Genomic DNA, 17,043 nt, shown 5'->3' with positions numbered 1-17,043 from the left:
CCATGTACATCAGGTTGCAGCTATGTAAGAAGTTGCACAGACTGGGTGAAATGTCAAAATGTATTTTTTTTTTCATAGCTGAACTTTTTAAATGATTATTAATATCAGCATACAGGTGCCACTTGAAGGTTTTTATCTCTTCCCGACATCCCTCCTCCTCCCAGTCTTCTACCTAGAGCACCTACACCAGTTGTCCTTCCTTCCATTTTTTTGAAGACAGTGAGATTTAACATCCCACAATTATGACAGTGAATCAATTATGCAAAAAACAGTGGTCTGGTCTGTGCAATTGTGTAAAAAGATAGCTGTTCGCAACCAACGAGCAAATCCAGTCAATTATCTGACACTGTAAAATTCCAAATGTTTGCCAGTCTCTGTATATATGAATTGTTAATCAACTCGGACTTGCACTTCTGCTGTCAGCATAATAGAGAATGAGCTGTTCAGAGGACAAGGAATCCTTCGTATCCTTGAAAATAAACACGCTGCAAAATCATCTGTGACTCAGCCAAAACGAAAACTGTGAGTTTTGCTTCTATGTCAGAAAAAAAATCTTTCTCTAGAATCGAAATTTTGGCTTGTGTGTGATGATTTCTTCGGTGGCTTCAGTAAAAACAGCTAAGCACTTATGTCCCTAAACATTCTCTATTTTCACAAGTCTGACATCCCAGTTACTGCCCCTGAGCATGCCAGGTACAGACAGAAGGTTTCTACATACAGCTGTGTTTACCAGGGGCTGGGCTTTAATTATTTGACTTTCTATCAAATTGACTGACTCACACGATTTTACCCACTCTGCTTGGTGCCATGAAACTGTTCTTCATACGGCAAGGTGGTCATTTTTATTTTGCAATAGGTAAAGTAAGGTTCCAAGGCTGGTAAGGACAGCCATGGAATTTCCACATAGGATTTTGGGTACATAAAGCAGGGCAGGAGCCAGCTTCCTCGGCAGCACTGGCTGCTGTGGAGGAGCCGGAGGCACAAGGAAAAACCTTCCCACTTTCTGCACTGGGATGACCTTGTGGCCCAAGGCGAGGCCCAGGCCCAGCTGGGAGCTCGGCCCAAAGGTAACGGGCCTGTCTCCCGGCCTCGTTCATTCCTCATTTCTCCAAGGCACAACCATGAATTCCCGACCTCACAGCCGGGATGGGGCTGCTTAGTTAATGATTTCTCGGGCGCCGAGACAAGTGCCAGGCCCCTACAGCGCTGCGCGCCTGGGGCACGTTGCGCACCGCTGCCCGAGGGTCCGGCCCTGCCCGCGGGAAGAGGCTCCCGGCCGGGCCCGCGTTTCCTCTCCGCCCAGGCGAAGGCTCCCCTCGGCGGGGCGGACACTCGCCGCCTCTTGAGGAGACAACCGGCAGCGCTCCGTCCCCTCAGCCGCCCCGAACCCCCCGGGCAGGCCCAACCCGACGCCCCGGGTCACACCGCGGCCTGGTGGGCCGCGCACCTGCCGGCGCCCGCCCTGCCCTGCCGCCAGGGAGCGGGGCGCAGCCGGGGGGGCACGGCTCAGCCCCCGCCCGCCCCGCGCTGCCTCCCCGTCGCAGCGCGGAGCCGGCGGCCGCCCGCCCGCCCCCGCCGCCGCCCGCGCACGTGTGCCGGGGAAGGCGCTCGGTGCCGCTCGCCGCCCGGGCGGCGCTTCCACCCCCCACCCCCCTCCCCGCCGCCTCCCCCCCTCCTCCGCAGCGGGAGCGGAGAGCAGCCTCCGCCCGACGCGCCCGGCAGCGCCGGGGCCGCTCGCCGACGTGCCTCCCGGGCCAGGACGTCGCCGCCGCCGATGGCCGCCCCGCTGGCCGGTGTGCCGCGCGGCGCAGGGCGGGCGGCGGAGCCCGCGGGCGGCAACCCCCGCGGCGCGGCAGGCTCCCCCCGTCCGCCTCCCCGGCCCCCCGGGGGGGACCCGCCGCCCTCGCCCCCCGACAGGTAAGGCCGGAGCCCGGGCGGGCGCCGCCGGCCCTGCCCGCTCCCTCGAGGGCCCGCCCGCTGCCGTCTAGGGGCGGGCAGGCGTCCTGCGGGCGGGAGCGGGGGCCCGGCGGGGCCTGAGGGCGCGGGGGTCCCGCGGCTTGGCAGCGGCGGTTTGGGGAGGGGGCGAAGCGGCAGGAGTGGGGGGCGGCCTGGCCCGGGACCGGCCCGCTCCTCCCTGGAACTCAAAAGTTGTTTCCCGGCCCTGCAGACACTTCCCTGCGGTGCGGATGAGTCTCCCCCCGCGCCGCCTCTTTGGTTTCTTTTTTTTTTTTTTTTTTTTTTTTTTAGAGGTTTCCCATTTTGAGGTGGAAAGAGGCGATCCTGCCTCGTCAAACGGAACCCACTTTTTCGTTGCAGTGTCTTTTTTATACCATTCGTCAGCTAAACTGCTTCTCCGCTAGCGATGCCGCTGTAATTGCTGTCAGTGATGTGCACCCTGTATTTGTTACCTCTCGGGTTGCTCTTGTAGGCATTGGCCTCTATTCTTAGTAGAGGAAACTGTGAGCTAGGTTTTCTGTGAAGCGTCTGATTAATTTTGGTAGACTGAAGTTTAGAAAAATCTTAAAATACCGCATACAGGATTTTTCACTCCTTCTTAACACTAAATATCACTTTAAATGAATGTTCGGTGAGGATTTTGAGAATGTAAAGCATCTTCATTCTGCATCATTACCTTACTATGATGGTTTTCCCCACTCTGTACCAATTAGTGCGTGAGATCTGGAATGATAATAATGAAGGTGATAAAGTTAAATATTAAGCTTGGGGCAATCGACTCACACACACAGAAAAAGCCTATTATATGTTGGCAGACTCAAATACTTGGGGTGCTTTGGGTACGGCTCTCCAAATGAGATCAAGTAGACAAAGTGCTGTTCAATATTTTACGTGAGAAAACCATGCACTGTAATGTACACAGCAGTCTATAAACAGCCGCATTATTAATGTGATACTTTAAACCAGTGCAAAACTGAGCTCTTCAGCAAATACAGCGGTGATTATCTTCACTACTCTTGCAAATGCTGCTTGGTGATGTTTGCGGCACAGTCAGATTTAAGTAGCCAGAAACTACCGAGATTTCTATTTTATGATGGAGCTATGGAGATTCAAATACAAAAGTAATTGAAAATAGAAATGAGTTTATTCCTTTCCATTATTTTGTCTTGTCTGTCACTTTGACTCCTGATTGTAGGGAAAAAAGTTTCCATTTGTTTAAAATACAATTGTGATGTACTCGGGAAGCGTTACTGAGAAGTTACATGCATCCACTGTTGTAATATGTGTACACAGGGAACGGCATGAACACGGGGACAACAAAATATTTACTGATGTCCTTAGGAGCCAATATAAATATATCTGTGCTCTTACTCTGCAAAGACTTACACATATTCAAACAACTTTATATTCAGAGCTGAATACTTGGATCGCTTCCAAGTAGTGTTAAGCACTGTATGTTAATGCATTCAGCCTACTGATTAAAGAAAATAACTGCACTAAAAAGCTAATTGCTGCAACCAGCAAGTGTCGTGGTGAGTATTAGTGCTTTAGTATTTCATGCATTGTGGTTGGATATTGCAATTTTAACAGCAGTTGTTACAATTATCGCTTGATATTATGTATTCTGTTGAAACAGGAGAAAAAAGAAAGATGACAATATTTTGGAGATCCCATCAATTCCAAATCCTTTTCCCGAGCTGTGTTGCTCTCCGTTTGCATCAGTTTTGTCAGCCAGTCTGTTGCCCAAGGCAACTTCAAGGAAAAAGCAGGTAAGATTTATAAATTATTATTTGACGAATTCTAAATTGGTTTCATGAAAGCTTGAAGAAAAGCCCAGTTACCTATTAAGTTATTTTTCTAATAAAGGTGTTCCATATTTCTGTAATTTGGTGAAATTTTCTCAGTAGGTCATTGATGGCTGTGGAAAATGAGGTTTCGGAATCTGTGGCTTAAGATGTGACTGTTCTTTCACAGAGTCTACGTGTGACTGTGCAAATTTTTCGGTTAGAACAGAACCAGGGGCAAGCAGGCAGTACTTTATGTCCTTAAATGAGAAGTTAATTTCTGTCTTCCCTTCCTTCCCACCTCCAATTACTGATATCAATGCTATAGCATGGAAGGTTTTAATAGTCACAGAGCAGCTTCTTTTGTCTGAAGGTCTAATTTTGATAGGATAATTGAATAAAACCAAAATTGATGGGGAGGGAGCAAATGCTGTGTACATGGCTATATTTTTTATGCATGTTTGTTTATCTGTGTGTGGCTGGCGTTACTATATTTCCATAAATACCTTATAACTGTAGGTCAAGGGAAGTTGTGAGTGGGCAGACAGACCTGGCAGTGCTGTGTCTTAGTACTGTTCACATGCAGTGTATTTGTTACCCTGAGCGGACGTACAGGTTAAAGAGGAAGAGTTTCCAGTTAATGGAGGTTACTGGTGTTGAAGATCTGTTTTTCACTCTTTGAAAGCTTACCTGTTTCATTTCTCTTTTCTTTTCTTGAGACTGGAAAGAGTTCTGATGAGGAACACCTGTGGGATTAAGGGTACTACCTCCTTCACATTCTCTTTTCTAGTCGTCTGTGAGATCCCTGTCTTAATAGTTTTAGGGGTGATATTGGGGGTGTAAGAACTTACACTGCTGCTGCTTATTTAGTTTTTAGATTTGCATTAAGAAATTGTCTGGAAGTTGAAGTTTCTTGTAGTTACATTAACTTTTCTGAAGCTGACCAGCCATGACGGTTTCTGTGCACCTGCCAGAGAACTTTACCTAGCGAAGTCTTGGCCGGCACCTTAAGGAGGAACCTTCTCCCCTCTTCTCCAGTGAAAAACACATATGTTTCTGGGAAGCTGCACTGATTCTATCTTGCCATATTTTGCATGTTCTCTAAAAATAGCTATCGTGTCTTTCTGGACTACTTTTATTGCTTTTAGTTCTTTCCTGCAGCAGCAATACTAACCTGAAGCATTTCTGGTCAGTGTGTATCTAAACATTGCCAATGCAGTGGGATAAAATGGTGCTAGTTTGGTGCTTGGGCAGGGTGGAAGCGTTGACTGTCTCTGCAGAGGCAGGAAAAACACTGAATCGGTAACCTTATCTTTCCAACATAAGGACTAGAAGTCGTATTTAAAAAAATTAGTTTGAATTACTCATGTTGCTGGCTTAAATTGCACTCGTTGTGGTAATCTTTGTGCTTGGAACTGGAAAGTAGATTTCCCAAGCATGATTTAACACACAAAGGTCAACTATCTGCTTTTGTGGCCTGTCGTGTTTAAAATTACTGACTGGCTTGATCTGTTAAGCCAGCTAAGTATTAGCTGTAGTCTCTCAGAAGCTGAAGTTCATAGCTTCACTGATTTCACTTGTGTTTCTTCATGTCACTTCTTGTCATACCTTTTGTGACCATTTCCGCTCACAGCCCTTCTGTTTCTCCTGGTTTTCCATTAAGCACGCAGTGCTCGCTTTGGTAAAAGCAGGATCAAGAACAAGTAGTTTGCTGACAGAAATGAGCTAAACTAATAATAGTATCGATGGAGGGCTTGATCCATTTTCCAGTTACCAGAAAAACTGAGAGGATTCTTCCTATTATTTTCTGGGGGCCTTTTAACAAGACCATGGTTTCTGTCAAAAAGCCTTTCACCTAGGCATCTGTTTATGGCACTGTAGGAGAAATGGTACTGGGCTAAGCAGACCTTTTGTCAGACTCAGCACGACCTGTTCTTATGTTCTTCATCTGAAGTTATTAAAGGTTAAGGCCAAACCACAACTGTTGAGTTAAACTTTTATCTTTGAAATTCAGGTTGAAGTCTTCTAATATGTTTATAAAATTACTTAGATTTAAAAAGGAGAAAGGAAATGCTAAGCAGGTGTGCAAAGAAAAGTGAACTGGCTGACTTTGACTTCCCACAGTTGGCTGTGGAGGCTGTGCTTGGAAATGTCATATTCCCACCCTGTGTTCTTGTTTTGCCAACTTTGTAACAGCTCTGTCTGCAAATACCTAATCCATATACAAAGATTTCATTGAATATAGCCCCTGAGGTCATGCATATTACTGTTACAGTTTGATAGTTTCCTAACTCTTCAGAGAAACCAGCTACACTTGAGCGCTTTCTTTTTTTTTTTACAGTGCTGACAGCTGCCAGAATTTTTTCTGTTGGCTCTGTGATGATCTACATGTTTTCAATGATTCTTCTTTTAGATTGCTTTCTTTCTCATTTAGTTTCTTTTTCTGCAGTGTTTTTAATTTCAGGCATAATAAAGAAAAATTACAGAGTGAATTTCTACTTATGTCTAGCAGGTAACTATTATCAAAATAGGTGTTTCTAAAAGAAAAAAAAAAAGTTCTGCCTTTTCTGACTTGTTGTTCTCTCCAGAAAAGAATTTCTTCTTCCAGGGAAACAATAAGTTGTCACAAATATCTGCTTTCTTATTCATAGCACCTGTGACATCTAAAATCTTTCCTCTTCTGAATAGATTATTAACATTATTTTAAATTCTTGGTTTTTTAAGCTGAAGTACTTGCTGTCTTCTGATGATCTTTTATCATAAGTCTCTCAAAACGTTGAACATTCCACTTGAACAGTATGTCTGTTCGTGGGGTTGACTTACTGGAAACAAGTTTTTAAAAGCGAATTAGTAAAAGCCACGTAAGCAGAATAGTGGGTAGCCTCTGTGCTTGGGAACTAGAACATCTGTGTGTCCGAACATTATTCAGTCTGCCTCGTCAACACAGCTACCCATCTCCTTTCCCCCCTGCAGTTTGGAGAGTTTTTGTGTTATATCCTCAGAGGCTCATAATCCTGACATGTTAACGGTAATTAGAAAAAACTTTCTTTAAAAGGCAGCCTTGACTATTTTTTTCTCTTCTCATTTAAAAAATGAATGAAGAAGGAATGACGGGGATCAAAATAGGGAGTAAAAATGTAGAGTCAGTATAATGACAAATTTTATTATCCTAGAGGGAGGACTGGGATCTGGGAGAATGGAAAGAACGGGTCTCCATTGAGCTGCTGAGAACATGCAGACTTGTGCCTCAGATGACCTGTTCTCAGTGGAGCATTTCATGTTGGTGACCCCGTGGAGCTGTTACGGTATCACACCCATGTTTGAGAAGGTGGAACTTTGAGATGTATCCCAAGTGGGAGTGGGGTTATGTATTTAACATCCTCATCCTCAAGAGAATAACACGGAGGTGAAATCAAGAACTGAACATATGGATGGCAAGACCACTTTGTGGATTGCGTAATCCATTCTGAAGGAAATCATCAAGTTTGGTATCCTTGGAAGAAATGTAGGAGGGGGTAGGGTGCTTTTGGCATGAATAACGTTATGTTTATATATGTTCAAATAAACTGAATTTTATCCTTCATGGTTGAAGACTTTTGTCTGAAAAGACCAAAACCCTCAGCTTTTCCTTCATGTGCAACACAGCACAGCCAACTAGGTGCGTCGTGGGAAATGTTGCATTCCTCTGAGGAATCGATCATTTTCTGTTATTAGGTGAAGTATGTGAACTCGTCTGGAAAATCTAATTGTGTTTCAGAGTCTGTATTCTCTAAGAAGTGACAAGGAACTGAAAATATAAAACACTTTGTACTTTTGTCTCTAATTATGATCAAAATGGGTATTAGTAGGGAAAACTAAACTGTAAGAAAAAATGTTCTGGTTTTTAGTATACTTTTGATTTTTCTCTGGACAAATGAACTAAAAAGAGGTTACTATAGTTTTATGAAAGTTTAGTTTTTAAGTCTTTCTGACTTAACTGGAATCATTTGCACTGGAGTGACAGTTCTTGCCCTGCTCAAGGGTAAGCCAAAAAGTGTTTCATCACAAAAGTAGTTCAAGGTAATTAGTGCCTTGTTTCTTTAAATTAAATTAGAAGTGCAAAAATAAAACTCAAGAAAATCTCAAGGTGAAGAACACTCAGATCTTTGGAATTTTATCTTGCATCTTTTGTCTTTCTGTATGTTACTAAACAAGTAGATATTTTTATCATTTAGAATCCAAATGTACTCCCACAATGTTCCTTCCAGGAAATCAATTGTATAGAGAGACCTCAAAACCTCAAATACACATTTGATTGTAGTGGAACGTCGCTTCTCTTTTTTGCATTAACAAAGATTTTTATGTAAAGCTCTTTGGCAGAGAAGAACTGAGAGGAACTTTATGACAAAGAGCAGATATTTCTTTAAATGTGTGCTAGTCCAAGTTTATGAATAATATTGAGCATTGGCTGTTGTAATTTGAGTACAATTTATTTTTTTTACAGCTATAGTTCAGGGTCTTCTAGTGTACCCGCTTGAAGCCTCATTCTTCAAAATTTTGCATATAATTCTATTAGGAGACATAAATGGCTAAATATCTGATACTTTTGGTGACAGGTTTTTTAGCAGAAATACCTGTTTTCTCTTGACTTTTAAACAATGCAAAAATGCAAGGATTTTTTTATTGAAATGTAATAATTCATGAATTTCCAAGCAACGTCCAAGGGTTGAGATATCTTTTCCAACCAAAAGATGCTTTCATTAAATTTACTCTTTAATTCCAGCCTGTCTGTTTTTTGCCTCATTTCTTTCCAGGTTGGAGAGCGCTGCACATACCCGCCTTTATCAATTCTCAATCTTTTTTCCTGCCAGCTCCTAAACATATATCAGTCTTTCCCATGTCTTCGCCTTAAATACCACAAAAAAAAGACTCTTAGTTTGAAAGGCAGAAAAAACATCCTATACAGAACCAACCTAAAGAGCTCAAGGTTTATTCTTGAGTCTCTGATAAAAGACTTGATTCAGTTGGTCTCCTTTTTGTGGTGTCTCATCTACTGGTCTTCTGCTCCAGCTTCCCTGCTCAGTTTTTCATTTGAATGGCTGTACCCTCCCACCGAGGAAAGATTTATTGCTATTACATTAGATTAAAATTATTTAGAGCCCTATTAAAACTTGCATGCGTGTACCTTTGTGCTTTGACCAGTCGCCTTAACGCAGTGTCAGAAAGTCACAGGTTTATATAGATAAAAATCAGGAGGCAGAGTTGGACAATTTCTCATTTTAGCGATAAGGAATATCACCTGGTTTATACTGAAGTGGCCTAGCACAAGCCGACTGGTACACCAGTCTGGGCAAACTTCAGAATAATCACCTGTTTGTGTCTTTTCTTTTTCTTTTTGTATTTTATCTTCTTTACGTTGGTTCATTCATTAGTGTGTTTTTCCTATAGCGAAAAGAAATCACTTTCTGTCAGGCTTCACATCAACTCTCAATGTTGTTACAAATTAACCTTGTACTTTGTTACTGTCCCAAAACAACCCAAGCAGAGACTCTAAACATTCTAACTCCACAGAAATAGCGTGTCTTTTTTTTTTTTTTTTTCCTTCCTTTCTAATGAGCAAGAAAACAAGGTCACTCTAACTTTTCTGGTTACTAAGATATTACCCCAGCAAGCTCGTTGCTTAATTCACATCAGGCAAATGTTAGGCTTAAATTTTTACTATTTGTAGCTATATAAAATATTAAAAAATCGTCAGTACTGTCAAAGATTCTGGTAGACATTTTGCCAATGTTTGTCAAATTGGAATGATTTTAATCGTCCTTTTGATTTTGATTGCTTTGGGCGTCATCAGTCTGGAAGGCAAAACTGAAGTTTCTTATCTTTTCTGTTAGGACTATTTTCTTAGTAAGATAAACTGCCTCTTCTGTGCCATTTAGGAAGTTACGTTTGGAACAAGAAACCTGTGGTACGTTGCAGTAGATCTGCTTCTTTGTGTAGAAAACCTTCTCTGTAAATTTGTAAACCTTGGTTATCCTAAAAGTGATTCTTTAATATTAATCTGTTGAATTCTGAGTTGGCTACCTGGTATTTTGGTCCCGTAGCACCTCTCTAGTACTACATAATATGAGGTGGCCAGAGTGGACAATGATAAAAACAGTCTCAATTTATTTGAATATATGAGAAGCTTGACACTTAAAGCCAGCTGAACCTGCAGGGAACTTCTCTGGTGTTGCTGAGTCACTTTTGATAACTCAGTTTTATTGAGTTTGGCTTTAAAAGATTAAACTCTGATGAATGGAGCTTGAATCCTTACAATTTTCAGAAGGGAATGAGATGTGATAGATACTAACTTCTTATTCATAATTGTTCCCAGAGATAGGTGCCTTTGTGTGGGGTTAGACTGGAGAACTGAGAAGTTTAGGTCATTTTGTACCAGCTCCATACCTGCCATAGACAGATCCATGATTAAATAAATATTTTATTGACAGATCTTTTTCCAGGTGGCTTCTCATTGGTAGCATTGTCAGTAAGTGATACGTGGGGCATGCAAGACATCAGTATTGTAACAACAGAACACTATTGACATCTTCCCTTTACAGATGACTGTCTGAACTGTCTTGTGATCAAAACAGATAAATATTCCCATCTGACTTCCAGGGACACACAATGTAGGTTAATCAGAATAGTGTTTAGTAACATAATTTGTATCATTTATTCTGGATTAACTTTATGATTCGTATTGAAGAAATTACGTGGACTGCTGTTTAAAGGCATTATTAAACTAGAAGACCTGTTTCTTCTTTTTTCCTGTTACTTTTTGAAGCAGTGTACTCATATTGGGAGCTTTTTCTATTCCTGAAGACTGCTTTACCATCTTAAAATGATAAAATGACAGTGTTTTTAAGCATGTACATTTAGAATTAAAGTTCCTGTCTGCACGTGTGAGAGCTCCGTAAATCATCTTCCTTTTCTGTTGCCACAGCAGTTTTCATTTTCAACCAAATAAAAATGAGACCGAACCTTATGTATTTTTGTGTATCTTCTGTTTTTTCTCCATTTCTTTTTCTTCAACTTTCTTTTCCGGTCTTACAAAACCACTGTGGTCCTGTTCTGATCTACTTTTGTTATCTCATTGACCAGTATCGTAAAGACTGGTATTGTAAAGACCAGTATTGTTTCATGTTCTGCTATTTTTATAACATAAAAAATTTAATAGTTGCATAGTATCGAATGAGATGAGAGTAGGCAATGATGAATAGCTGAAATGCGATGGGTTTGGTAAAGCTGGCAACTTAGATGCTTCACATTGAAGAAATATAGAATAGTCTCAAATATTTGTGGTTAATAAAAGAATTTTCTATTCATTATACATTTGTATCTTTTTGTAAGTTATGTACCATAGATAGCTGAGGACTTATTTGTTCTATCACATGATAATTTCAAAAATACTAATACAGTATTGCTTCCCCCCACCCCCAGTTTTTGCTTCATGATCTTTTTAACTCTTTGCAGTGCTAATCTTTATGTCATGCCAATGTATTTAAGAGATCTAGCTAGAATTGTAATGGAAATTGGACCAATGGGACTATTGGGATAGAAGAAGGTCTCCTCATTTTTTAAGTTGCCTCCTTACATCTCTTCCATGCTTTACTTGCCTTTGCTTTCAGGACTGTTTCCCTTGTATAAGAAAAAGTATAGAAACTGACACTAAACCTGGGGTTTCTCACCCTTCTCACCACCCTTTTTCATACGGTATAGTAGCAGACAGCTGATATCCGTGTCTTGACATCTGCAGACTACTTAGATGGGTATCTTTAGGGTAAGAGTACTCTTCTGTTTGGTACTTGTATAGCAGGAACCACGATAGCCAGGCAGTGGAAGGGCATCAAAATCCTGTTACTGGCAGTTGATGTTGATCTTGTGTGTGTGGGTACAAAGGCAAGAACCAATGCAGCTTTCAGTTGGGGATTTTAGAGCTCAGAGATTCCAGATTTTCCTAGCAGCTGATTTTTTCTGTTAACAAGATGGGATATATCTCTAGCCAGTGGTGAAATCCTGCAATGATAAGCGTGAGATGACAGTTGACCACTGGCCATATTCTCCTTGTTTGTCTTCAACATGTTTAAAGCTGTTACTTATGAGGAAATTCACGCCTTTGTGACTGCCTTTAATTTGGGAAAGAATAATAGAATCATAGAACTGCCTAGGTTGGAAGGGACCTTTCAGATCACCTAGTCCAACCATCAACCTAACTCTGACAAAAACCATCACTAATCTAAACCATATCTCTAAGCACTGTGCCTACCCATCTTTTAAACACCTCCAGGGATGGTGACTCAACCACTTCCCTGGGCAGCCTGTTCCAATGCTTAATAACCCTTTCAGTGTAAAAATTTTTCCTAATATCCAGTCTAAACCTCCCCGGTGCAACTTTAGGCTGTTTCCTCTTGTCCTATCACCTGTTACTTGGGAGAAGAGACCGACCCCCACCGCGCTACAACCTCCTTTCAGGTGCATGTAGAGAGCGATGAGGTCTCCCCTCAGCCTCCTTTTCTTCAGGCTAAACAATCCCAGTTCCATCAGCCGCTCCTCATAAGATTTATTCTCCAGACCCCTCACCAGCTTCGTTGCCCTTCTCTGGACGCACTCCAGCAAGAAGATAAAAGGAAACCTTAAAGACAGAGTACTTAAGTGTGTCTCTCATGTTAGATGGGAGTCACCTCAAGTGGAAAGATTAAAAAAAATGCTAATCAGGCCAAAGAAAATTTTTCAAGAAGGGCAGTTGTGGGAGGAGGAATTAAGAGGGAGAAGAAATTAGACCTCTTTGCTCTAGTAACAGTGTGAACTTTCTTTTCTCCTGTTTCAGTCACAGAACATTCATTTGCAGCTAATCAGCTCATATTTTAGCCCAATAGTGTACATGATATTTAATACTTAAGTCTCAAGAGAGAAATGTATATCGGTTATCTTAGAGGTGTGCCTGTGCTTCTAATTAGGATACTGACGGGTTGTTCTTGCCTATTTCTGGTATGTATGCATATGCTGCATACCCGTATGTCTATCTGTTTGCTTCTTTAACTTGATATTATATCCACAGAAAAACAAGATACAAGAGATCGCCTTGTGATCAGAATTGGATTTTTCAATGAGTGCATTCTTCGGCTATAAATAGCCTCTTATATGAGTTATGTTATGATAACTCCTGTTACTGATTACATTAAGACCTGGAGTTTATGAACAGCTGCAAGCACTTGATAATGGCACAGAAATGGTATCAACTGCTGAGAAACAGGCTGAAAGTTTGCAAGAATTTCTCATAATCACTCAAACTTACTGCTATGTAGTGAGAGGGAGGCCCATGCAACATGAGGGTTTTCTTATAACTTAATTGACAGAACTTTGTTATCAGTGTACTTTTCAATCGGGCTTCAACCTATTGATTGTGAAGCCAGGCAGCTGAAAAACATTGCAAGGAGCATGTGTAACAAGGCTTGAAGATACCACAAGTTTGTGAGGAGAATTGACAAGGATGGAAAACTGCATTATGCTCTTTGATGCTGTGAAATTTAGAGCTGTGTTCAGCTTTTTGCCATTGTTCTTGCCATGTGAACCCTTCCATAATAATTTCAGGGGAAATGAACAATCTGGTAAAAGAATATTTTTTCCAGGATGGTGTGATTTTCATTATTAGGCTTTTCTCTGACATCAGCCCCTCGCTGATTAGTATGTTGTAGCGTGAGAACACAGGAATAGTCTCTTCCATTTTGGTAAGCACACAGGATCTGCCTAGTTTCTGTCTAGTACAGTTAATTACTCATTAAGGTTAAAGGAAAAGTGTCCATATCCTGGTTTTCATACTTCAACTTAGTTCCAATACCTATAATTTTAACTGGTTGCACTTTATATTTGTATCTCATTGTGCTCATTAAGTTATACGTTAAAGTGATTTTTTCTGTGAAATTTTCTCAAAGTATGTGGTGTTTGTGTGTGTGTGTCTTATTCAGGAGCTGTCTAATTTAGCTTGTCCTGGAAAGCTGTTTTACTTCTGTGTAGTGTGTTAAGATTTGTGTTAGGATGTTAATTTTCTAGGTAAATATGAATTGCTCAGTTAGGATAGACCTGAGAGAGAGCAAGGTCATTTAGACTTCTCAAATAGGGAAAAAGAAGTGATTTACAGAGTTGAAGATTAAGAGTCCTGCTTGTGATGCTGAAGATGAAGGTTTAAATCCTTTCCTTAATTTGAAGTGATCTAGATAGCAAGTCATTGCTTTAAATTGAGCAAAGCTGGCTCTTCCTAGTGTTTTTGTAACGAATAATTCTGAACAAAAAGAGATGCTTCACAGCTAAAATTTTAATTGGTAGTATTCTGATAGGGTCTAGTTCATGATTAGTCACTTTTGTGATAGTAAGTTACTTTGAGTTTATTCAGGTAACTTCAGAACATCAAGCTTTCAAAGGAAGTTTGTGTGTTGTCTCCTCTGGGCAGCACTCAACAATGCGATCCATTTTTACCCAGGTGTCCACATAACTACTCATTAGTATGATCTTAGGATAATGTCCTTCTCATTCATGGAAATGAGGAGCAACCGTGAAAAGGAGATGCTGTGGGTTTTGGGGGCTTTTTCTTAACGTAAGATCAGAAGTGAGTTGAAAGGATTTTGGAAAAGGGTTCCTCTTAAGTTACTTCTTAGAAAGTTTTGTACGTTGTCCTTTGTACTTCTGCCCATGAGACAATGACCTTATTAAATAAAATTGAAGATTAAGCAGTAATACATTTTTGAAGTAAGTTCAGTATTCAGTAGGAGTTTTGTAACTTTGTTCTTTTTTAGCAGGCATTGGGCAAACAGATAGAAGACTCTTCGGTATGAAAAATAATGTCAGCCTTGTCACGTTCCTGTTAACACTTTGGCAGTATCTGGCAAAAGCTACATAAGGAATAGACTTTATGGAAAATTGGAATGTGTAACTGCTGTGTCACCCAAGCCATATAGAGGACATAAGATACTCTAAAGTAAGAGGTCTTTTGAACAGATGAATGATGAACTCATCATGGTTGGGTGTTATTTTCCTTCTGGGATGGGGACTTTCCAAATCCCGAATGAGTTTATAAACCAGAAACTCCTCAGCTTTTCAGGTCCAAAGGAGGGGCATTTGTAGGATAACTGCAAATAAGCAGTATTTAAGTTAGTGGAGAGGGATCCTTTATTGAGTAGATCTAGGCTGCTTCTACAGAGGTACTGGAGAGAAGTGATGAAAAAATACTCCCAATCTTTGTATTCGGGCCTTATACATTGGTACAAACCTTATATGAATCTCTTTTAATCTCTTCCTAAACTATTCCAGCAGCATTACAGTTTTGAAGTAGGGTTGTACTTACATAAGTACAAAAATAATGACCTGGGAAATTATTCCTATAGACTCCTCTAAGTAAGATTTAAGAGAATATATACTGTTGTGACAGAGATAAAACATGTTAGCGATGCAGTCCAAGCAGTCTCAATGTACAGTGAGGAAAATACGTGGTTTGTGGAGCTCTGGTACTGGCTTGACTGACTGCTGTTGTTGGTTGATTTCTGTGTAACAGAAATACTAATGTGAGAAAGGCTTCTCTTTCTCAAATGAAACTAGCTCCTTCGGAAGACAAATGTACGGAGACAGTAAAACTGAAGCCAGTGATTCATCCATGGCACTAAGAAGCTGCCTTAAGTGTCTTTGTCCACTCACTTTCTTCCTGCAACCTATGTTTCTCTTTGCTTTGATTCTATGTGTATTATTAAACACATTTTCCTATAGAAAATGTATACTTGATAACAAAGTGTTTTCTAATGCAACCAGCCTGTAATCTTGACAGTCAGAAAGTACAGTTGTTGAGAATTTTTATCCAAGAATCTTGTTTTAACTATGTTTATGGGTCAGTTTGACCCAGTTATATCATAGCTATAACCAGGGGGGAGAAGGAAGCTGACACATAGTAATTGAAGGATAACATTAAAAAGAAGGAGTTCAGAGTGCATGTGGTACGTGTTTCTTAGCCAGCAAAAGGACAGGCATCCGCTGAGAACTATGAAGTGACATATATGGAGACAGCTTTTCAGTGCAGGGTTTGGGATCTAGGGTTATCTTGCTTTGCACTTAAACTGCTCTGACATGGTGAGTTATTCGTAAATGCCTGGCTCATCCATGGAAAGGCTAGAAGATATGAATTGTGCTGCATTAGTCTCTTAAAATAGAAGCATTTAATAGGTGGATAATTATATGAAGAGACAGTAGAAGAGAGATCATGATGGCTGAAACTTCATTGTTAAATTCCTTAGTATGTCATAATACGTATGTTGCCATACAAGTAATATAGTCTGTTTTGGTGTGACTGTTTCTGCATAGGAATCTATCAACCCTCTAAGAGGCTCTACTGTATGTTCTGTTTGAGGAATAAGACCTTGTTACATTTCCTTGTATAAGCGACTATAGGAGCAGAAAGACAACAACTCAATGAATCACTTTGAAACCTTTCTTTTGTGAGGCAGTTTTAAAGAAAATAGTTATTTGCCAAATGTATGCAAATATACCTATGCAAAAAATACCCTGTATGTGTTTCCACAGTCATGCTGATGGTATTAACTGACTCTTCTTCTAGTAAAGAGACGACGTGACCGTATGTGCCAAACAGACAGGGGCACTCTGTCAAGGAAGTGCAGATAGTACCACAAATAACTTACCTGACTTTATGTTGGTCTTGTGTAATAATCTTCTGCTTTTTCAGCTACAGAAGCAAAAGCTGAATCTGATTTGCTCTGTTACCTATAAATGCCCACATTCCTGCATTATGTCTGGCAGAGCCAGGAATAGATCAGCTGTTGTGACTTCATATCCAGTGCCTTAAGTGCATCACTGACCTTCCTCTACTAGCGGGATATCTCTATTCAATATGTTGTTACAGAACCCTTACTTGGAGCTACTAACTCTTACTAAGAGCTTTTCAATTCTTGCCCACTCAATTTAGTCACGCTTTCTTTAGTGGCAAGAAGTAGAAGTAGTTTGTATTTTGAAGTATCTAAAGAGTATCTGCACAATGTTTTCAGAACTGTATCTGGTAGCTTAGTGACAAAAATAGGAGTGAAAAGCTGCATGAACATATTCATTTTACAGAGCTCTCAAGCCAGTGAGCTAGATCTGATTTCCTTCCTGTCCACCAGCACCAGCAAAATTCTTTGTAAACCTGCCATGGACAAGTCAAATCTTTTACCTGTAGAAAAAAAAAAAAAGTGATTATGTATGTTTCCCAGAAGGCATAATTAGCTTTCAAATCCTTTCTGTATCTCACATT

At 40.7% G+C, this 17,043-nt stretch overlaps 1 protein-coding gene across 4 annotated transcripts in view; it reads left to right on the top strand.

Moving 5' to 3' along the window:
* Positions 1-1,720: 1,720 nt before the first annotated feature.
* The window catches only part of GRB14 (growth factor receptor bound protein 14), a 66,687-nt gene continuing 51,364 nt past the window's right edge, over positions 1,721-17,043 (top strand). For all 4 annotated transcript variants that reach the window (XM_063341996.1, XM_063341998.1, XM_063341997.1 and 1 more), the window contains exons 1-2: positions 1,721-1,917; positions 3,593-3,725. In XM_063341996.1, coding sequence (XP_063198066.1) covers positions 1,775-1,917; positions 3,593-3,725 — 276 coding nt within the window. In that variant the 5' untranslated portion in view covers positions 1,721-1,774. The remainder of the gene's footprint in view (positions 1,918-3,592; positions 3,726-17,043) is intronic.

The sequence above is a fragment of the Chroicocephalus ridibundus genome, chromosome 7 (assembly GCF_963924245.1).
Source record: "Chroicocephalus ridibundus chromosome 7, bChrRid1.1, whole genome shotgun sequence".
In the NCBI taxonomy this organism is placed as follows: domain Eukaryota; kingdom Metazoa; phylum Chordata; class Aves; order Charadriiformes; family Laridae; genus Chroicocephalus; species Chroicocephalus ridibundus.
Note: the sequence above shows the minus strand (reverse complement) of the source record. Positions and strands in the feature narration are given on the sequence as shown.